The 24,069-nt window shown below is 48.6% G+C and overlaps 1 protein-coding gene across 1 annotated transcript; it reads left to right on the top strand.

Annotated features, from left to right (window-relative positions):
- Positions 1 to 2,220: 2,220 nt before the first annotated feature.
- On the top strand, positions 2,221 to 3,330 carry LOC311248239 (26S proteasome non-ATPase regulatory subunit 4-like; the record flags this gene model as incomplete). Its single annotated transcript, XM_084339159.1, has 1 exon — positions 2,221 to 3,330. One exon carries the CDS (start codon positions 2,221 to 2,223, stop codon positions 3,328 to 3,330), a length of 1,110 nt encoding a protein of 369 aa, XP_084195285.1.
- Positions 3,331 to 24,069: the final 20,739 nt, after the last annotated feature.

Genomic DNA, 24,069 nt, shown 5'->3' with positions numbered 1-24,069 from the left:
ACAATACGTTATTTATATTGATGTGATGCCGATTGATATGAATAGCACGTTATATAGAGATGAAAACAATACGTTATTTATATTGATGTGATGTCGATTGATATGAATAGCGCGTTACGTTAATATAGAGAGATGAAAACAATACGAGGAAATGGGCTACGTTAATATAGAGAGATGAAAACAATACGAGGAAATGGGCTACGTTAATATAGAGAGATAAAAACGGGCTACGTTAATATAGAGAGATGAAAACAATAAGAGGAAATGGGCTACGTTAATATAGAGAGATGAAAACAATACGAGGAAATGGGCTGTGGAACTGAAGGACTTGGGCTGTGGAACTGAAAGCTAGGCGCAACGCGATTGGGCGCTGAGAGAAGCTTCAGTGGCCAATCAGGCCGCGCAAACCGAACGCGGAAGGACAACCACCTTGGGGAAAGTATTCACGCGAACGGGAAACACATCTGTGCAATAGCACACACCGGTCACACCACCAATGTCACTGGCTGGCCCACAGACAGTGTGTGTGTATGTGCGTGTGCTAACTTCGCTAACGCTATCCGCCTCAGTAACATTAGCTGCCTGGCCGGATTCCTCTTTCTCCTCGTCTCTCTTTTGCTCAAAATAAAAATGAATGGGCTTCATGGCTGGCTGAATGTTTAGCGTTGTCTGATTCTGAATGTATAACTTGGTGACTTTCCAGCTCGTACTGTGTTTATCGTTTCATTTCTCTCGTGAAACCAGCCGTGTCACTGCAGGAAACTCTACTGTGATTGGACGTTTATGCGCCTTGTGGAATGTGGGACTTGTAGTTTCTGAACTATTAACAGCGGAGCTTGTAATCTTCACTCGCACACTGCGAGTAAATGATTTTTCCGGTTCGCACACACACAAATTATTAAGGGCAAATACGAGTGAAATGTTTGCACTGTAGAGCATATATATAATTATATATATAATTAGTAAACTGTCTGGGGCTATTCTTGCCCCCCTTAACTGATTTCCGAGGGCATTTTGTAAATTTTCAAGTGCATTTTGCCCCAAGCCCCCGTTAATTTCGAACCCTGACCCACACAACATGATGAAAACGACGGTAGTGCTAAATGACCATTTCGAGTATAAGATTTTGACTGACAAGTAAGGTTGGTGGATTTGACTGACATCATTGTAAGGTATAACGCAGGTTTGCTCTCAGACACGTGGTCTGCCAGATCAGCAAGGTTCTGCCCCACAACAGTAAGGCCTGACGTCTCTTCGTGACAAGCGGAGGGCTGAAGAAGATCCAGGAGGTCGAGGCCGAGGCAGGCTCCTCCCTGCAGGAGTACATCACTGCCATCAACAACTGCTACCCACGTTGATTTTGACCCGAGGCTGCAGAGAGAAATAGTGCCTCCCCTTGGTCCTCTTTTCCCAATCAGCATTCGACTAAGAGGTTGGCAGTCGACTACGGCTCCTTTCGATCGATTAGTCGACTATTCGACTAATAGGGGTCAGCCCTAATATAATGTAATATAATAATAAAGTATAATATATTTAGCTCCCATTTGAATAATATATATAGTATGTATAAAAACATGACATTCTTTAGAAGTCTTAAAATATATATTTCTAAATTTAAATTAAAATAAATGTAAAATAATAATGTTATTTATATAGCACCATTCATACAGATTGCAGCTCAAAGTGCTTTACGGTGACATCACAGATGTTCTAGAATGTTCTATTATGACATCATACTGTGACATCACAGATGTTCTAGAATGGACTATTATGACATACTGTGACATCACAAATGTTCTAGAATGTGCTATTATGACATACTGTGACATCACAAATGTTCTAGAATGTTCTATTATGACATCATGCTGTGACATCACAAATGTTCTAGAATGTTCTATTATGAGATCATACTGTAACAAATGTTCTAGAATGTTCTATTATGACATCATACTGTGCCATCACAAATGTTCTAGAATATTCTATTATGACATCATACTGTGACATCACGTTCTAGAATGTTGTATGATGTCGTAATAGAACATTCTAGAACATTTGTTATATATATATATATATATGCAGGAAAGAGGATTTCACAAACTAAGAAGATTGTAAACTAGATTATAGTTAGGCAGCAATACGCTGAAAGGTGTCTAGACTGCTGGAAATTCACAAGAAGAAGAAGATTTCACAAACTAAGGACCCACCAAAGAAGTTTTCAAAATGGGGCTTGAAAGTACTATGGTCTGCGTGGACAACAGTGAGTATATGAGAAATGGAGACTTTCTCCCTACGAGACTACAGGCTCAGCAAGATGCTGTCAACATGGTCTGCCACTCCAAAACTCGCAGCAACCCAGAGAACGACGTGGGGCTCATGACTATGGCAAATAACTGTCAGGTCCTGACCACGTTGACCCCGGACTCGGGCCGCATCATGTCCAAACTCCACGCAATCCAGCCCCGCGGCAACATCTGCTTCTGCACGGGCATCAGGGTGGCTCACATGGCACTCAAGCACAGACAAGGAAAAAACCACAAGATGAGGATCATTGCTTTTGTGGGAAGCCCAGTGGAAGACACAGAGAAAGACCTTGTTAAACTAGCAAAGCGCTTGAAGAAAGAGAAGGTGAATGTGGATATTGTCAACTTTGGCGAAGAGGAGCTGAACACAGAGAAGCTGACTGCCTTCATCAACACTTTGAATGGGAAAGAGGGTACGGGTTCCCACCTGGTCACGGTCCCCCCGGGGCCCAGCCTCGTCGACGCCCTGCTCCCCTCTCCCATCCTGGCTGGTGAGGCCATGATGGGCCTGGGCGCCAGCGACTTTGAGTTCGGCGTAGACCAGGGTGCCGACCCCGAGTTGGTCCTGGCCCTACGTGTGTCCATGGAGGAACAGAGGCAGAGGCAGGAGGAGGAGGACCGCAGAGCGGCCGCTGCCTCTGTAGCGGAGGCAGGGGTACCCACATCCACCGCCGACGAATCCGACGAGGCCCTGTTGAAGATGTCTGTGTCTCAGCCTGAGACGGGCGCGGCCATGCTCCCCGACTTCAGCAGCATGACTGACGAGGAGCAGATAGCCTACGCCATGCAGATGTCTCTCGCAGGAGGAGAGTATGACATGGACACAGCAGCACCCATGGATACCACAGCATCAGCCATGGAGGAGGATGACTATGATGTGATGCAGGACCCAGAATTCCTCCAGAGCGTCCTAGAGAATCTGCCGGGTGTCGACCCCAACAACGAGGCCATCCGTAACGCCATGGGCTCCCTGGCCTCCCAGACAGGAAACAAGCCGGATGGCAACAAGGAAGAGGAGAAGAAGAAATGAGGAAGCAGCGAGGGACGGACAGTGACTTTGACGAACCAGACGAGGCAGTGACTTTGACGAACCAGACGGGACAGTGACTTTGACGAACCAGACGGGGCAGTGACTTTGACGAACCAGACGGGACAGTGACCTTGATGAGGAACATGGACATGACGGACATGAACAGTTGCAGGCTATGCAGGATTACTTAAATATATGAAAAAGCTTGAGGATGTATTGTTTAACCAACATGCCTGCATGACCACGAAAGACTTTTTCTTATTTGTCAAACTGAAAGCACCACGGTACAGTACAGTACAGCTCAATACATACAATTGTTAAGGGGATGCAGACCAGAGAGGGGGGGGGGGTTGGGTAGGAGGGGTGGGTGGGTGGGAGACACACACTGTACAACTGTACAAGCAAAACTGTACATTGGAATATTGACAAAACCATACTTGGTCATTTACTGTACATTGGAGGGGGTTGGGTTAGGACATTTACAGGGCCCAGTTTCGAATTGCAGCCTCCCGTACGGTGTTCTTTGAGAGTGGTTTTGAAAGTGGGTAGTGATTCACATTCCTTTACAGCTTTGGGTAGGGCGTTCCACATTGATGTGGCATAATTGCTAAACGTGTTTAGTCCCTTGTTTGAGCCGAATCTGGGTTTAACATGATTTGTGGAACTCCCTCTGGTGTTGTGATCGTGGTATTCACTGACCTCTCATACACATAAACACAGATACATACACATTCAGTACAAACTGAGTCATACACACAAACATAAACAAGTGTGTGGACAAGTTATTTAAGTAATTTTCCTTTTTGTGTTCCAGTTCTTCCTTAGTCCATCATAAACCAAGTTTATTCATGTTATAATTAATAAAATTCATTAAATAACATTAAGGTTTTGTCATTTGTTGGTGTTTTGTCCACCCTATTCTACTGTGTCCACCCTGTTAGACCTCTGTCCACCCTGTTATGTTGGTCTTTTTCTATCATAGTTTAATGAGATTACCAAATATCAAGTGTATATTTGTAGTTACAAAAATATATGGAAGGGATTGATTATACATGCTAGAAACTTTGAGTAATTATTATCATAATTCACTTTTCTTAAGAAATAAAGTGGAAGAATATGTCCCGTTCTCATAATGTGCAGTTGTTTTTCTCAATATATGCTGTTTAAAATAATTGTATTGTAAAATAAATATCTGACTAAATTGAGGGACATACAATTCCTATACACTAATAATTTCAATAGCAATTATGCACTGAAATCACAATTAAACAGTTATGTCTATGTCCTTAACAGGGTGGACATATCCCTTGTGACACATGTTGTTAATATATCTAAATATAATATAATGTAGGTGCCTGAGCTCGACCAATGTGTTTTTCAACTAATTAGATATGTGCTTTATATAATAGAACATTAAAATATAGGTAAATAAACTTTTTTTTATCCCAAGTTATGAAGTCCAAATGGCACCCTATAAAAAATATCCTCGGTTTCAATTTGGAAGCAGGCTTCATCATAGTGTCTGCCACCATGTCGTCTGTTGGACAATAAACCAGTGTCATCCTTTCTTCTCTGATGAAATGGTACTTTATATCCATATGCTTACACCTCTGTCGGCACACAGGGTTTCTCGCAATGGCAATAGTTCCCTGGTTGTCCTCATAACCAACAGTCTTCTTATATACATAGTTATCCATTCCTCCGAGCAGTTGTTCTAGATAAATACACTCCTGTATTGTCATGGCCAGAGCCATGTATTCGGCTTCACAAGTTGACAGTGCCACTGTGGGCTGCTTCTTTGTTTTCCATGAAACCAGTGAGCTGTTTGTGTTCAAACTAACACAGTATCCTGTAGTACTCCTTCTATCTGTGATGTCAGCAGCCCAGTCTGCATCACTGTAGGCTTTAAGCCCTAAGCCTTTGCTGCTCTTTCTGAAACAAAGTTGTTTATCTGCTGTACCTTTGAGATAACGAAAAACATGTTTTACCGTAATCCAGTGTTCCTCTGTGGGATCAGCAAAATGCTGTGACAACTTACTCACTACAAAACATAGGTCAGGGCGGGTACATGTTGTTAAGTAGATGAGGCTACCCACGGCTTCCCTGTACATTTTTACATCTGTCAGTTTCTGAGTATCCTCCTGGTACTCAAGTTTCTGATCACATGGTGTTTCCCTTGTTCTGCATTCCTGCATGTCAAAACGTTTCAGGATCTTTTCCACATATCTCTTCTGGGATACTGTTACACAATTGGCCGACTGCTCAAAGTCCATGCCTAGGAAATGCTTTAACCTGCCAAGGTCTTTCATTTTGAATCTGCTGGAGAGCATACCTTTCACCTGATCTATGTTTCTAGTGTTGTCTGCTGCGATGATCAAATCATCCACCCAAATGACGATTATCACTTTTCCTGACTCTTTTGACTCCCTTGAGTAAACACAGGGGTCTACTGGATTCTGTAGGAAGTGATCCTCAATGAGACATGTGTGAAGCATCTCGTTCCAATTTTGCCCAGACTGTTTCAGGCCGTAAATGGATTTTTCTAGCTTGCACACTAGCTTTCCCCCTTTCTTTTCGTAACCTTCAGGTTGTTCCATATATATCTCCCTATCTATGGGTGCGTGCAGATAGGCTGTCTTCACATCCATCTGATGTAAAATCAGATTGTCCTCAGCTGCTTTCTGAACCACTACCCTTACACTGGTCAGGTTGGCGGTGGGGGGAAATGTTTCACCATAGTCTATCCCCTCCCTCTGACTGAAACCCTTAGCTACAAATCTCGCTTTGTACTTTTCGTGGCCTTCGATCCCTTCCTTGATTGAGTACACCCATTTCCCTCCCACTGTCTGTCTGCCCTCTGGCAATTTTGTGAGGGTAAAGGTGTGGTTGTCCTCTAAGGACCTCATCTCCTCGTCCATCGCTCTCTCCCACTAACTCGACTCTGGCGACACTATGGCTTCCTTAAAAGACTGAGGCACACCACACACCACTCTGTAGCAGTAATCAATACTGGCGAGTGTACTGTCATCCTCGTCACTTCCTCTCCGGGCATAATCTATCAGATATTTTAGGGGTTTGTGTTCCCTTGAGGGATACCTCCCACTGCTTGGGGCACTTGACGTCACCCTCGGGTGCTCCTCGTCATCGCCCTCTGGGGGTGGCTGGCTGTCTGCTTGTATGCCTGTGCTCAGTACACTAGGCTGTGGTGTCCCTGTCCCTCCATACCTTACCCCAGAGTCCAGCCATGGCTCCTCTGTCTGTGTCTCGATTTCGCACGTTGTCTTGGTGACACATTTCACTAGTCTGTGCTTTTGCACCTTCCCTTTACCGGGATAGTAGACTAGGAGTGCTGGGCTCCCTCTGTCGTGTCCTACAAAGAGTCCTTTTTCACATCTGGACTCAAGCTTGCCTCTGTCCTGCTGGTAAGCATAGCACACTGATCCGAATTTGTGCATTCTGGCTAGATTACATATTTTCCCTGTCATTGCTGTATATGGGGTGGTGCCTGTGTGTTTATTAAAACACCTGTTTCTGGTGTAAGCGGCTTCTTGTACCGCATAATGCCACAGGCTCTTCGGTATGTTACTATCGTCGTTACACCTCGCCATTTCAAAAAGAGTGCGCCATTCCCTCTCTGCTACCCCGTTCTGATGTGGGGAGTAGGGACATGACGTCTCGTGTCTGATCTTGTTCTTTCTCAGCAGTGATTGGAACTCTCTGTTTGTAAACTCGGTCCAGTTGTCTGACCTCAAACATTTTACGTCCCCATAGGGGGCTACATCGGCAAGGAACTTCTCCGTGACTTGGAGTGCATCACTCTTTGCTTTAAGGAAATAGACGAACACTACGCCTGTACCCACATCTGTAAAGGACTGTACATAGTTAAAGCCACCTATGGACTCGTTCCTTACTGGACCGGCTAGGTCGGTGTTAACTAGCTCCAGTGGTCTCTTTACCTTCTCCGTGGGGTCCCTGTTCCTTGTTTGAGTAAACTTCCCCCTTATGCAAACTTCACATTCTTTGTCAGGTCTATGCTTTTCACCTTTAATGTGCATACCGTCTGTCACTGCTTGCAGCTTTAGTAAATCCTCGTGATTACAATGACCCATAATTTCATGCCACGTCTGGATGTCATGACTGACAGTCACATTACATTTGTCATTATTATTGCACTCCGTTTGTAGGTAATACATTCTCCCATATACGTCGATGTGAAACCGCGTACCATCTCGTTCTACAAGAACATCTTTACCTTCAGTGAAGAACACTTCGGCGCCGTTAGCAGTAGCAGATTTTACTGAGAATAGTTCTTGTGGGAACGAGGGTATATATAGAGTGTCCTTTAACGTCACTGTACACCGGCGTCCCTTACTGTCTATAAGGCGTACCTGTGCGTCTCCTCTCCCTTGCGCCAACCCGTAGGTGCGCTTCCCGTCTGCCAGCTCCATGCTGTGTCCCTCCGGCTCGAAGGATTTATCGAAGTTCTTGAAACTGTTCCTGTCGTTGATGATGTGGGACGACGCACCTGTGTCCACGATCAGTCCCCTCCTCGGGAACTGCCGGTGCTGCGTTGGCCGGGTGACGCCCGTAGTCCGCGCCCCGAAAACGAAGTCCTCTCGTCCTGCCGCTCTCCGGGCGTCATCTCGACTCATCTCACGATCTCCGTCGCCGCAATCTTGCCTGTAGTCACCATCTCGTCCACAGTCGCCATCTTGGCCATGGCCGCGATCTCGTCCATCGCCGCCATCTTGTCCATAGCCTCGACCTCGTCCGTCGCCGCCATCTTGTCCATGGGTGCCGCCTCGTCTATGGCCGACATCTTGCCCATGTGCAGGGCCGGACTGGGGAAATAATTCATACCGGGAGATATAGCGCGAAATATAGCCCCAGTCAGGCCACTTTTTAAGCGGGGGGTCTGGGGGTCCCCCACCAGGATTTTTTTTGTTACAAAGACTTAATTTCCTGCATTCTGGTGAATTTTAGTGCATGTGAATCACAAACTAATGAGCCAACAATTGCTTAGTACAATGTACTGTTATGGACCTCAAATAAAACTGTTGTGGCACTAGCAATGCTACTCTCTCTCTCCACCTTCAAAAAGAAAAAAGCAAGAGCACAACATATTTTTCTATTTACTATTATAATACAGTCAACCACTCTCTCCTGTAAGGGCCTTTCTTTTTCTTTGTTTTATCCCTCTCTCCTCCACTCTTTCTCTTTCTTCCACTGTCCATCTTGACATCAACATTAATTGACTTTCGCTCTACTGTATGATCTGTATCTCTCCCGAGTCCCTCACTACCTGGCTCATTGCCTGGCTGTTATTCTGCATCTGAGTGCCGTCTGCCATTCCATTCGCCACCTCCGCTGTCAATCAGTTGTATCGCCTGGTCCCGCCTCCACCAATCACAAGCGGCAGCACGGCTCCATTGTGTGTGTGTGATCCGCCGGCCCGTGAGAGAGAGAGTCAGATAGTTCTCCAACTCTGTGGCAGACAGTGAAATCCTGGTTGTTCCCCACCCATCTAGGTTATCTAACTATCGCGCCGCGCCGCCGCCACAACTAGAAACAATCGCCTGGCAAAAAAATAAAAAATAATAATAATAATATATATACATATATATTTTTTTTTTATATAATTTTCTTTTTTAATCTGTGCAGGCCAGGCCACCGGGAAAACTCCCGGTGCTCCCGATGGCCAGTCCGGGCCTGCCCATGTGCGTATCGGGCGCTCTGGTCCCGTTTCTTTCGGCACTCTTTGTCTGTGTGCCCCGATGATCTGCAGAAGTTGCACCTGACCGTCTTGTTGCAGTTATCCCTCCGATGCCCATTCTCTCCGCATCGCCAAAACATGTCAGCTCCGTCGTGGGCCTGGCCTTCTCCCTCGGTGTCGCTCGGGCTTTCAGTGCTATCCCCCCCGCTTCCGCGGCGTCTGGGTGGATATCCTCTGAGGCCTCAAAGTTCCGCAGCTTGGCTTTGAACTGCCCCAATGTCATGTCCGTTGGACCGTGGGTAACCAGTAGCGCAAACGGCCTGTACAACTCCGGTAGTCCTCTCATCACCATCGCCATCATTAGCCCCTCGCCTGGTGCCTCTCCTGCACTCTTGAGCGCCATCATGATCTGCTCAGCTCGGATGATGTATTCTGTCATCGTCTCTCTGTGCCCCTTCTTCAGAGCCGTTAACGTTACATAGAGGGACACTACTCGGGGCCTTCCCCATCCGATGTAATGCTCCCTCAACACTCCCAGGCTTTCTCTGCCTTTGTCCTTCATGTCGCGGAATATTAGCCCCAAGCTTGTATCGTCGAGCCGCGGCGCCAACTCACAGTATGCGTCCGCATTAAGCTTGTCGTCTTGGGCTTGGTCCTCCGCCGTCAGTGGTCCAGCGGGGGCCGCCAAAAGATCACCGTCTTGAGTCCCGCGCCGTGCATGCAACATAGCATGCGCTCTTCCCAGAGCTCATATCCCTCCGCCTTTCCATTAAATGAGGGCCATTTGCTCCTTCCCTTGGTCGCCATCCTCCTTCTTGGTGGTAGGTGGTAGGTGTAGCTTAAGCTCCGTTGGCCTAGTATCTAGCCACGCGGTACTCCCGGTGCTAATCTGGCCTACACTTCAGCTAAGCTAGCTACCCTTATTATTTCGCCCCTGCGAGATCTGGGCCCATAACCTGTTGACAGAATTGGCCATGGGGCGACAATAATATATGTAGGAGGCATGAATTCCATCTTTAGCCTTTGGCTTGTTTATTCATTCATAGTGATTCACAGCAGCACAGCACATGGGCACTCCTCTCCGGGAGAGGCAGATGTGGTAAGAAGATAGAGAGGGAGGGAACAAAGGCTTAAATACTCCCAACCTGGCGTAGACAGTAGAAGATCCGCCTATAGCGCCCTCCAGTGGACACAGATATATATGCAGTCATGGGAGCAGTAGAGTACAGTTACAGTTAGTTACAACCCTACATACAACCTCTAAATGCAACACTGTGGATGTTCCTGAACCACTAAAATGTATTAAATTGTAGAAAACTAGTGTCATTACTTGTTTGTGGACTAACTAGCTGATATCCTTTACAACCCCTGACAACTGACAGACTGACTGATGGGCCAATCAGGGTAACCGTTTACATTATGCAATCTCTTCATGGAAACAGATTGGATATAGGACATGTGTGTGTGAGGTGAGATTCTCCCATGTTGCATTCCACCAGCACCAGGCTGAGATGAATTCATATTTAACCAAACTCTGTTCCATCATACCATTACCTCATCCACTTCTGTGAATCCGAGACTGAGAACAGCTGTTAGAGTTTCAACCCCTGCTATCTCCCACTGGGGCTCACAGTCGTACTGCTTTGGGGCAGGGAGGCGGGCTGGGAGGCAGGAAGGGTCACTATCTCCCACTGGGGCTCACAGTCGTACTGCTTTGGGGCAGGGAGGCGGGCTGGGAGGCAGGAAGGGTCACTATCTCCCACTGGGGCTCACAGTCGTACTGCTTTGGGGCAGGGAGGCGGGCTGGGAGGCAGGAAGGGTCACTATCTCCCACTGGGGCTCACAGTCGTACTGCTTTGGGGCAGGGAGGCGGGCTGGGAGGCAGGAAGGGTCACTATCTCCCACTGGGGCTCACAGTCGTACTGCTTTGGGGCAGGGAGGCGGGCTGGGAGGCAGGAAGGGTCACTACGTCCGAGTACCATGCGTTCTATGCTCTGCTTGGTGCCAGTTCTATTGAAGCCTGTATTAAAATTCTAAATATACCAGCTGAGGAAATATATCAACCAATTATGAAACGTTAGCTAGGTAACAAGGCAACAAAATGCTGATGATTCTGACATCCAAGGTAATAACCTGTTTAAATGACATAAACATAATAATAATTAGTTTTATATAGCGCGTTTCATGAAACCCAAGGTCGCTTTACACAAGGCAATAACAAGAGACAAACATGGTAGACAGATACACAACATTAAATATAGGAAGCTAGGGGTCAAAGGCCATGTTAAAGAGGTGGGTTTTGAGCAGTTTTTTTAAGCAGTCCAGAGTTGGGGTGTTGCGGAGTTCTGCGGGGAGGTAGTTCCAGAGGGTGGGAGCTGCCACGCTGAAAGCCCTGTCCCCAAAGGTCCGTAGTCTGGTTCGGGGAATGGAGAGCTGACCAGTGTCCGAGGATCGCAGGGACCGTGACTTGATGTGGGGGTGGAGAAGGTCAGTGAGGTACTGAAGGTACCTCAAACAAGGGACTAAACACGTTTCGCAATTATGCCACATCAATGTGGAACGCCCTACCCAAAGCTGTAAAGGAATGTGAATCCCTACCCACATTCAAAACCGCTCTTAAAGAGCACCTACGGGAGGCTGCAATTCGAAACTGGCCACCGTAAATGTCCTAACCCCCCACCCCCTCCTAATAGACAGTCTCCTCCCCACCGCATGTATATATTCTCTCCCCACCGTATGTATATTTCTCTCCCACCCACCCACCCACCCCCTCCTAATAGACAGTCTCCTCCCCACCATATGTATATATTCTCTCCCCACCGTATGTATATTTCTCTCGCACCCACCCACCCACCCACCCCCTCCTAATGTACAGTCTTCTCCCCACCATATGTATATATTCTCTCCCCACCGTATGTATATTTCTCTCACACCCACCCACCCACCCCCTCGTAATGTACAGTCTCCTCCCCACCATATGTATATATTCTCTCCCCACCGTATGTATATTTCTCTCCCCCCCACCCACCCACCCACCCCCTCCTAATGTACAGTCCCCTCCCCATCATATGTATATTCTCTGTCAGGATCTATGGGTAACAGTACTGTATATTTGCATATCGTATATGTCACAAATGTAACAGTACTATATACCTGTATGTCATTTATGTCCCTATGCCATAAATGTCATGTATGTTGTGTATGTCATAAATGTCACTATGAATTGAAAATGGGGGACCCTGATGTAAACAAGACAAACGTCTTTCTCTGGTCTGCATCCCCTTAACAATTGTGTGTATCGGGCCATACTGTATTGTACCCATTCTGCAATCTGTGAAATAAAGTTTTCATTCATTCATTCATTCATTCATTTAAGGTGCCAGTCCCAGAGCATGGAGGGACTAAGTGATGAGGAGGGTTTTGTAGGTGATGTGGGATTTGATGGGGAGCCAGTGGAGGTGGATGAGGGTGGGGGTGATGTGCTGCCAGGGTTTGGTGTGGGTGAGTTGAACCCTGGCAGCTGAGTTTTCAACGTACTGGAGGCTGTCCAGGGTTTTGCTTGGAACCCCGGACAGGACCCCGTTACAGTAGTCCAGGCGGGAGGTGACGAAGGCATGGATGAGGGTCTCTGCTGTGGAGTCGGAGAGTGATGGTCGGAGTCTGGAGATGTTTCTGAGGTGATAGAAGGCGGATTTGGTGACAGAACAGACGTGGGCTGAGGCGGCTGGGTGGCGCAGCGGACATTGCACTCGTCACCAACGCAAGAGACACCGGGTTCGACTCCGGCTGTCGGCGTTGCCTCCGGCTTGGGCCGGCCGTCATACTAACTCAATTGGCAGAGTTAGCGGGTGGATGTCGATGGGTGGTAGTCTGGACGTTGTGGACAGCGACTCCTACAGGTCGGTTGGGAGACGCCTGCACAGCAGAGACAGAAAATAGCGGGGGTAGTGTGAGCCTCCCACGCCTTACACCTCGCCAATGAGAGTCCGCGCTGGCAGGTGAAAAGATGTGACAGGCTGCCTCCTCGTGTATCGGAGGGGACACGTGATGCAAGGCTTCTATCCTCCCTACAACCGGCCAGTGGGGGGCATATGCGAGCAACGTTCAAGACAGGGAAGGGAAGAATTGGCACAGTGGAATTGGGATGGGAGAAAAATAGAAAAAAAGGAGAAAAAGTGGATACCAAAAAAAAGAACAGACATGGGCTTGGTAGGAAAGGGTGGAGTCCAGGATGACGCCCAGGTTGCTGACATTTTATGACATAATGGTCATAAACCAGGAGACGGTTGATCCCGTTCAATGTCGGCCGAACTGAAAGTTTCCACACTTTGCACCAATGGGCGCTCACAGTGACGTGATGGCCCTTCCTTCTTTTATAGTTTCCTTCATATTGACATATTTATGACCTCTTATATACTGTATATTATGACTATACCACTTACAGTGTCCACTTCTCAGCCACACATCCCACAGTGTTACCCGCCAACCTGCAATCTCTGCTCCCAGACCTTTATCACATCATCACACACTTTATCACAACTGTTATTTTCTGTATGTCTGTCAATTATGTCTCTTAACTGTTTCATGTTATGGTCTGTATGTCTGTCCATTATGTCTCCTTAACAGGTGCCCCCAAAATTGGCCATTTTAGTTTTCGTTTTTGAGGACACACACACACACACACACACACACACACACACACACACACACACACACACACACACACGCACACACGCACACACACACACACACGCACACACGCACACACACACACACACACACACACGCACACACACACACACACACACACACAATGTATCTATACATTTATATAATGTATTATTCTATATTATACTTCTATATACTATATACTTTTATAATCTTTATTTTATTATAATATAACTAAATCATACTATTTATACTACACCACTTTTTGAAGAAGGGGGGGGGAGACTTTAAATGTGTCTTAATGTGACCCATGACCTCTCTTTTCCACTCTCTCCCTCCCAGACCCCATGACCCACCTCCAGGGGCATCTGTGAGAGTTCTCATGGATCGGCTCACTCTGCCCAGTGGGTATAAAGCCACAGACTGCATCCTGTACAGCTCCACACTCGACCTACTGATGGCGTGTTTGAAGATAAGGGCTGTCGCAGCACTGCTGCTCTGTCTGTCCGGGGCCTGCTCTGGGGCCCAGGGGGACGGACTCCAACGCACCGACACCGTCGCCACAGCTCCGGAGAGCATGCCGGTGGCCGTCTGGGCGGAGCTGCGGGTGCTGAGGGACGCGGTGGTGGAGCTGCAGGTGGCGCAGCGTGCCACCAGGTCTGAACTTCAGAACCTGGGCATCACGGTGGACGACTTGAGGAGAGACAAGGCCATCCTGGAGACCAGACTGGGGGCCAGCGAGAGTCAGGTGGAGAGCCTGGACAAAGGGGTGCTGAGGCACGAAGTGGAGCTGAGAGTCGCCGCGGCTGAACTTCACAGCCTTAAGACCACAGTGGAAGACCTGAAGGAAGAGGACGCCGCCCTGCGGTCCAAAGTAGGCGAGGCCGAGAGCCGGGTGCAGGCCCTAGACGGAGAAACGCGGACACTGAAGACCGGACTGGCAGCCGTGGAGACGGCGAACGGAGAACAAGCCGTAGCAATGGTGTCGCTGGAAGGCAGCCTGAGCTCCAGCGAGAGTCGAGTGGAGGTCTTGGAGAGAGCGAACGCAGACAGACCGAAGGTGGCCTTCTTTGCCGCTTTAACGAACACACTCGGACCCGTAGCGGCATTGACCACGGTTGTCCACAACGACGTCGTCACCAACACCGGTAAAGCCTACAGCCCCGTAACGGGTGCGTTCACAGCACCCGTGAGAGGCGTCTACTATTTCACCGCCAGCGGCATGGATGACCGCAATGCCCTTAATATTCACCTGGGCTTCTTTAAGAACGGTGACCACATCATGAGCAGATATATACGTAACAACGGAGGGAATCAGGTTGTATCTGGAGACCTGATTCTCCAGTTGGAAGCTGGAGATATAGTAGATACTCGTGTGTCTGGTTCTCACAGGCTTGTTGGCAATGGCATTGCCGCAAAAAAACCGACCACGTTCAGTGGCTGCCTGCTCTTCCCTCTGTAAATGACATACAACGTTATAATCATGTGGCTAATGGCTATAATACTGCCTATAACCCCGCTATAATAAAGTATAATAAAACAAACGTTTTCTGTCTAAATGATTGGTGATGTATCATGTATTGTGTAAGAGTCACAAATGTGCCTAGTAGGGCGGTTAGGTGGCCGAGCGGAGATTGCGTTCGTCACCAGCCCCGGAGCTGAGCTGGATTTGCCTGTTCGAATCCAGCTCACAGCTCCGGGGTTGTCACCAGCTTGGCTGGCCGTCTGCACTGATACAATTGGCTGTATCAGAGGGTGGGAGAAGCTGGCGGGGTGGGTCCGGGTCGTTGTAAACAGCGACTCCTACAGTTCGGTCGGGGCGCCTGCTAAGCGCGGATTGGACGTGAGGGGGATAGTGTGGTCCTCCCACACGCTATGCCCTCTCAATGAGAATCCGCGCTGCCAGGTGAAAAGAAGCGGTGATTGGCTGGACGTGTGTCGGAGGAAGCACGTGGTAGCCTCCACTCTCCCAGATGATCTGACTGTGGGGGGTAAGTGCGCAGCGACCAGGAAGGGACTGGGAATTGGCATACGACTAACATTGGGATGGGAGAAAATCGGCGGAAAATGGAGGGGGAAAAAGACCAATAAAAAAAAAAAATGTGCCTAGTATATTTCTGTTATTATTTAGTTGCAGTGCCATGTTTAGTCACTAAGTGGCGCTCCATTGTTTGTACCTGATGTAGCAACATGTTTAATTTGATTTACCTTGAGCCAGTGACTCACTTCTTGCATAATACTCTGTGTTCCTCAGTTTGGGATGGATTTTACGGTGAAAATCAACCATATTTGATGCATAGTCAAAAAGGTGACTAATCTTTAAAGACCCCAGTCAGTGATCAAACCCTAAATGAACAGGTAGCCCCACCTCAAACAATTTGATATAGAAATGTATCCACTTTGATTGACAGGGAATAACAAAAGATAAATGTGTTTTTATTTTATTCTTTTCTCTTTAATTTAACCTTTATTTAACCAGGCAAGTCAATAGAGAACAAATTCTTATTTACAACTACAGCCTGGTGAGAGAACAAAAGGGCCCCTTGAAGGGTAACAGGGACAAAAACAATTACATTTAATTAAATAGAAAAGACACAGACGATACATACTGTACATCACAGGTAAGGGAAATAATTAAAACACACATCAAACAACCAAATAAAATTACAAGTATATGTAATAAAGTCAAATACAAGTTCAAAGGCTAGGTGACAGTTGCAGGTGTGTGTCAACAACTCTGCGATAGAGTCCTTAAAAGTAGTGAAGGGGATCAATTTGTCAATTTTCAAAGTCTTCTGCATCTCATTCCAACCGCTGGGAGCAGCAAACGAAGGTTATCCTATAACCCTAGTTACAAGAGTTATAGCTCTCGCTCTGCTCTGCTATGGGACAATCCCTTGTTACCTACTGTAACCTGAAAGCTTTCGCTACAATGCACCTACACCTGTCTGGCCACGCCCACTCTCACCCATGCATTTAAGCGAGGGGTGTGACCGTACTTCCGCTCTTCCCAACCATTATTCGGAAGACAATTAGGGGTCCTCAGCGCGTGAGAACAGAGCGCTCGCTAGAACTCATGTAACTAGGGTTATAGGATAACTTTCGTTACATTTTTTACTCGCTCTGCTCTGCTATGGGACACAGGAGCGGAGCAGGGCGGAGAGCCCGACAAATGCACCCGCTGAGGTCCCCTACAACCATTAGAACACCGGGGAGGGTCCGGGCCCCCCCTAGTTAGGGGTGGGGGGGGGGGAACAGGACACCGACTGTGCGAAAGAGGGGACAGCACCCAACAAACGCACAGGGTGAGCAGACCGCGGGACAGAAGGGCCTGCGACTACCTGGTCCCGCGCCCCGCATGCTACCAGGGAACGTATGTAGCATAAGCACGCGTTACCGCTTCCACACCTCGTGGGGTCAGGGTTGTTAAACCCAGACGTTGCCCACGAGGCGTCTCGTGGGGTCAGGGTTCCAAACCCCGACTCCGCGGGCGAAGCTTTAGCAGCGGGGCACGGAGGAGGTCCCAGCCCCACGGACCACTCAGGACAGGCTTACCGCCGAGTCCAGGGGCCAGGACCTGACAAAAGGGTCCTGGTGAGGTCAACAAGGCCGTGGCATCGAGACCTCTCAAGGCGTTTACTTGTGACACCACCCCTTATACCACCAGCGCATCAGACAGGGCACAACAGGTGAAGGCCCTTCTCAGCCTGGCATGCCACAGGAGCGCCTAGAGGGGCTGACTGTAAAAACAGCCCCCCGACGGCCCACCCACCGAGCGGGGGGAGGGGAGGGTGTTTGGCATGCCGTGCACAATGTCACAATCTCATGGGGTCACAACCTCGTGGACCCCGACTCCGCCAGTAAACCGACCCTACCACGAACCCTGACCCCGCCAATAGTTCCGCAGGGTCGGGGTTCAGAGAAAATAGTTTGACACATTTTTCCCCCGTAAAAGCCCAGGGCCCTTCGGGTTAACAGAACATATATCTGTGACCCGGCGGACACCGGGTGGAACTGATCCGGTCCGGCGCAACCAGGATGAGTCCCGTGCTTGTTCACGCTGCCGCGCCTCTTCAAAGGAGAGAGGGATAGGTACACGTTTCGTGTATACGCAAATGCACAGCTCTCAGTGGCCCACCTAACGGGCATGAAACCCCCCTGTCGACGCTTGATCTGCCCCATCATTTCCCGGAAATGCACGCAAGCCCTCGAGCTGGCAGTGATCTGGCGCTCGGTAGAGATAAAAACTCCTTCCCGGCTGACCGCGTAAAAACGCTGTTATGCCGTTGGACAGACCAGGGCGCGCCGGCCCCAAAAAGGCTGTTTCAAATAAACACCTGAGAACACGCCCGGGCCAGTCGCTGATATCGGCCCCGTAAGACCAAGCGCTGATATCGAACAGCGTGTAGGCTCGTAAGACCCGAGGACGGTGGCGGGCGAATTCTAACAAGAAAGAGCTCCCAACACAACGTCTCTCCCCCCTGTCTGGGTAAAAACAGGAGGAGACTGGTCCTCACAAGGACACTGATACAGGATTTACATACAGAGCCTGGGGGGAAAAACCATCCGTCACAAATTCCGCTCACACGAGAGGGGAAGACGCCAGGTTTATCCCGGAGAGACCTCTCAATTGACAACGTGAGTCGAGACCTGCCACGCAGACCTCAACTCGGACATATCTCTCGGATCAGAAAACGCGAGCCCAGTGATGTCGTTATCAGGGGCGGGGCTAGGGGGTGGCTACTTGGGCTCAAGCCCTGAATGTTTTCTGAAAAGCCCTAAATCTATTTTAAAAAAAAAATTTGATTTTTTTTTTTTTTTTGACAATTCATCATTGTTACATGAAAATATGTTTGCACCAGATTTAGCAGAAGCTCATTTCCATCTGTGGTCTATCCAGCTGCTAACTGTATTTGAGTGAGTTAAGTCTTGGTGTTATGGTAGACTCAGACCTAAGCTTTAAATCACAATCAACAAGTTGACAAAAACTTAATTCTTCCACCTTAGAAACATAGCTAAAGTACGGCCATTTATAAATCAAAAGGACGCTGAAAACCAGATCCATGCCTTTATCTCAAGCCAACTCGACTACTGTAATGCACTCCTTACCGGCCTCCCGAAAAAATACGATGATAACTATTTTATTGCAATGCACTATTGCATTATTTTATTCTATTTTACTAACTATTTTATTGCACTGCACTATTTTACTTTGTATCAGTGAATCATAGACGCCTGGCCATAAGAGCATTCGGAGCATCTCTGCTCTCCCACTATTGAACTTGGGGGAGCAAAGGTATGCTCTTGCTCGACCACTTTTTGATCATATGAAAAATATGATATATCCCCCCCAATATATAAATCTAACCATACCCAAATCAAAAATCCTGGGTAGACAAATCCGTCCGTGAAGCTCTGAAAGCGCGCACCAAAGCATACACCGACGGCCTGGTGGCAGGCAACATGAATGACCACAAGGTGGCGCGATACAACGTAAGGAGGACAGTGACAGAGGCCAAACGGCGCTACAGGGATAAAATTGAACTCCAGTTTGAACAGGCCGACTCCAGAGCTATGTGGCAGGGGCTCAAAACGATGACGGACTACAAAGGCACCTCCCTCAAACTGAACAGTGACATCTCCTTAGCAAATGACCTCAATACCTTCTATGCGAGGTTTGATGCTGGTAATAACAACACCAGGCCACAAGCCACGGCAATGGGGGGGGGGGGGGGGGGGGGTCTGCTGCTGATGGAGACTCAGTGTTCAGGGTAACAGAGCATGAGGTGAGGCGGACCTTTAAAAAAGTGAATATCAGGAAGGCAGCAGGACCGGACGGCATCCCCGGCCGCGTCCTAAAAGTCTGTGTCGACCAACTGGCCCCGGTATTCACTGACATATTTAACCTGTCCTTAGAACAGGCTGTCATCCCCACCTGCCTGAAGAAGTCCACTATTATCCCTGTACCCAAGAAATCCAAGCCTGCTTTCCTCAACGACTACCGCCCTGTAGCTCTCACCTCCATAGCCATGAAGTGCTTTGAGAAGCTAGTAAAGGGCTACATCTGCTCCTCCCTCCCCATCAACATGGACCCCCTGCAATTTGCATACCGCCCCAACAGGTCCACGGAGGACGCCATAGCCCATGTGCTGCACACAGCAGCATCACACCTGGACAAGAGGAAGGGGAACTATGTGAGAATGCTATTCATCTGCATTCAATACCATAGTCCCCTCCAAACTCATAGCCAAGCTCAGGGACCTGGGCTTGAACTATGACCTCTGCCAGTGGGTCTTGGACTTCCTGACGGGCAGACCCCAGGTGGTGAGAGCAGGCAACTGCACCTCCTCATCCATCACCCTCAACATAGGGGCCCCCCAGGGCTGTGTTCTGAGTCCCCTCCTCTACTCCCTGTACACACACGACTGTGTGGCTCAGCGGAGTAGCAACACAATCATCAAATTTGCTGACGACACAGTGGTGGTGGGCCTGATCTCTGCAAACGACGAGAGGGCCTACCTGGATGAGGTCAAGGTCCTGGCGGGATGGTGCCAGGAAAACAGCCTCTCCCTGAACGTCAGCAAAACAAAAGAGATGATTGTGGACTTCAGAAGGTCGGGGGTCAAGGACTACAGCCCCCTCAGCATCGACGGGGCACCGGTTGAGAGAGTGAACAGCTTTAAGTACCTCGGAGCCTACATATCCGAGGACTTGACATGGACCACACACATTGACAGTGTTGTGAAGAAGGCACGACAACGCCTCTACTTCCTCAGGCACCTAAGGAAGTTCCAAGTCAGTCAGAAGATCCTTAAGAAATTCTACTCATGTACAATAGAGAGCATACTGACTGGCAACATCACCTCCTGGTTTGGGAATAGCACTGCACAAGACCGAAGCAGACTACAAAGAGTGACGCGTTCAGCCGAACGCACAATTGTAGGGGGGCTCCCCACCCTCCAGAACATTTACAACAAGCGGTGCAGGGGAAAGGCTAAGAGAATCATTAAGGACTCCAGTCACCCGAACAACTGCCTCTTTGAACTGCTGCGGTCAGGCAAGCGATACCGGAGTCTCAAGGCGAGCACAGAAAGACTCAGAAGAAGCTTCTATCCCCAGGCCATCAGGCTGCTCAACGAACAATGAACAATGAACACAACAACCATCAAACGCACATAGCACACACATCCACACGCACACACTCACTTTAAACAAACACACTGTAGCACCCACTCCCCACACTTTATAGCACACACTCACTTTAAACAAACACACTGTAGCACCCACTCCCCACACTTTATATTGATAAAGGATTGCACTACAACTCGTACACCTTACTGTAAATTGTACCTAAATTGAACCTCATCCATTTCTGCTTTGCACTATATAGTATTGTATATTAGTACACTGCATAGTATTGTATATTATATGGTAACTCAGTTATGTCTATTCTGCATCAAACATTGTACATATGTCTATACTGAACACTGTGACCTCATTTTCTACTTCTAATTTACATGCTATACTATGTTATTGATACTTATCTTGTCTAGCACAGTCTCTGGAGCGTAACAGTAAGACGCATTTTGTATAAAAGTATTCTGTACTTCTGTATGACAACTATTAAAGAAACTTGAAACTTGAAACTACGTTATGGTTAACTGAGTTTTATAGTGAAAAGAGCAGCTTTATTGGTCAAGATTGAAGGCTCTATATTGCAGGAAATTGCACGTACAGGTTCATTAAATTAAAATAAAATCTGCCAAACCACCCCTTGCCTGACATTTTTTATTTTTTATTTTATTTTTTTTTAAATAAAAAAAAAACACGGGCACCTATCTGGGCTAAGCCCCGGATCTCCTACAATCCTAAATCCGCCCCTGGTCGTTATGGCAGGGGATGGGGGGAAGGGGGCCCACAGACGGTTTAGGCCCGGTCCCACGCCCATCACCTCCTGCTGCGGGACACGCCCCATCATATGGGGGTCCCCGGGGCTTTAACACACGCTGAGGTGGAGGCTCCTCTGAGGAGGCTCTCTCCTCATAATGCCATAATCCCGTGGGGTCGAAATCTCGTGGGGTCGGGGTTTCGAATCCTGACTCCGCCAGTGAGCTTTGTATCTCGCGGGGTCGGGGTTCAGAGGAGGATTTTGAGATACTTGACAAATGTCATAACCTCTCAGCGGAGGGATCTGACATAATTGACACAAGCAGTGCTAGCCTCGCGATGCCTACAAAGGGAAAAAACATGCGCCCCATGGCTTCATTTTACAAGACAGATAATTGCCTACTTGACATGAACTCATATAACTAGGGTTACAGATGTAACCCTCGTTATATCCCGTTTCAGGTGCACGTTCAAACATATTTGAGTGACATCGCTGCATGTTTGTTTCAACCAAAAACTACCTGGGAGTGGGTACCTGTGACGTTTTACAATGGCCGGGAAGCCTAGCCCCACCCTCCAAGTCGGTGGGTATGGGGAGCCCCCCCCCCCCCTCCCTGCGACGAGCAGGATATGCAAATATTTGCCCTGACGTCGAGGCAGCTGACGGGGCGGAATCCTACGTACTTGCGTGATGGCGCTAATGTGCACGAGGGATCCCAGAGTGAAAAGGCGCACTCGTTTTGAGCTACGTCCTCCCCCCTCCGTCGTCAGTATTTTACCAAGGATATAATCATACCCAAAGGGGAGGGTTTATCCCCACCCCCCCAACCAACCTCGCGTAAGCACGAAACATGTATGAGGTGAAACACGGGGCTGAGTTACAAATGAAAGACACCCATAAGCGTGTGCCCGCTTCATTGTTTTGAACAACCAAACACAACTGCTAACCACCAAACCGTGGGGCCAGGCTACGTCTGTTTAAAAGACGCGTCCACCCGAAGCCCACGACTCCGTTTAATAAGCGAAACACTTGTCGCTCGCCATGTTTTCACCTTATCACGTAAAGCAACACACAGACGGGGTGAAAGAGAGGCGCAGCGCCCTTGGTAATGTGCTGTACATTGCTTTGCAAAGCTAACCACATAATAGCAACACCAATCGCGAATTCAGGGTCTACGCTTGTTTAAAAAACGTGTTCACACATGAATCCAGACTCTCCTCACACACAAGAAACGCCGCCCAGGGCGGCTGGGTGGCGCAGCGGACATTGCGCTTGTCACCAACGCAAGAGACACCTGGTTCGACTCCGGCTGTCTGTGTTGCCTCCGGCTTGGGCCGGCCGTCATACTAACTCAATTGGCAGAGTTAGCGGGTGGAAGTCGATGGGTGGTCATCTGGACGTTGTGGACAGCGACTCCTACAGGTCGGTTGGGGGACGCTTGCACAGCAGAGACAGGAAATGGCGAGGGTAGTGTGAGCCTCCCACACGTTACACCTCGCCAATGAGAGTCCGCGCTGGCAGGTGAAAAGATGTGACAGGCTGCCTCCACATGTATCGGAGGGTACACGTGATGCAAGGCTTCTATCCTCCCTACAACCGTCCAGTGGGGGGCATATGCGAGCAACGTTCAAGACAGGGGAGGGGAGAATTGGCACAGCGGAATTGGGATGGGAGAAATATAGAAAAAGAGGAGAAAGAATTGGATCGGAAAAAAAGAAACGCCGCCCACATTGCTTATTTCGTACGAGGCATACCCAAAATACACAGTGAATAATCACACGCTCGTTACAACAAAAAATCGCCACTCTTTCAAAGGGACTTTTTATTTAAGTATTTTGAGGGGGGAGGAAAGAATAGGGGGTTAACTGTAAAGCAGGAGAGAGGCAGAGGGGGAACAGAGCCCAGCTCTTTCGTTACCCTCACACTCTACGTTCAAGGTATACACAACACATTCAGTGTAAAGTTTACACATTGCTTCAATAAAAAACCCTAAGAGGGAAGGAAACATAGTTGTTTTCTTTGGGGGGGAATATGGGGGTTTAGGTGTAAGAGGGGAAAACAACAGAGGGAGAGAGAGAGGTAAAGGAAAAAAGGGGGAATACAGCCTTCCAGGCCTATCCCCCTTACCTGCTGTCGGTTATCGCATTCCCCTCGAGATGCGTTCCAACTGCCCGTCTCTCCCCCCAGTGTTTATCTCTTGTGTCTCAGGCCCCTCGCCATTCGGGGTCGGGGCTCTGACCGAACCCTGACTTCGCCAGCGAGGCATCAAAGATGAAAACCCCCGCCCCCTCGACGCAACATCCCGGATGTGATGATCCAGCCACGGCACGCCGTCCTCTGGGACAGGTGTCGGCAGGGGCGTCGTTGGTGCGCGCTGCTGCCGGCCGCCATGAGCTCGGGGAAGAGAGCAAGCGGTTCCCTCTCCTGCTCTCCTCCGCCGTGCTCCTATATCTCTTGCGGTCGGGGGGCC

Source organism: Notolepis coatsorum (genome assembly GCF_963971535.1).
Source record: "Notolepis coatsorum genome assembly, contig: SCAFFOLD_135, whole genome shotgun sequence".
Lineage (NCBI taxonomy): Eukaryota > Metazoa > Chordata > Actinopteri > Aulopiformes > Paralepididae > Notolepis > Notolepis coatsorum.
The sequence above is the reverse complement of the archived record's forward strand: the minus strand, read 5'-3'. Positions and strand labels throughout refer to the sequence as shown.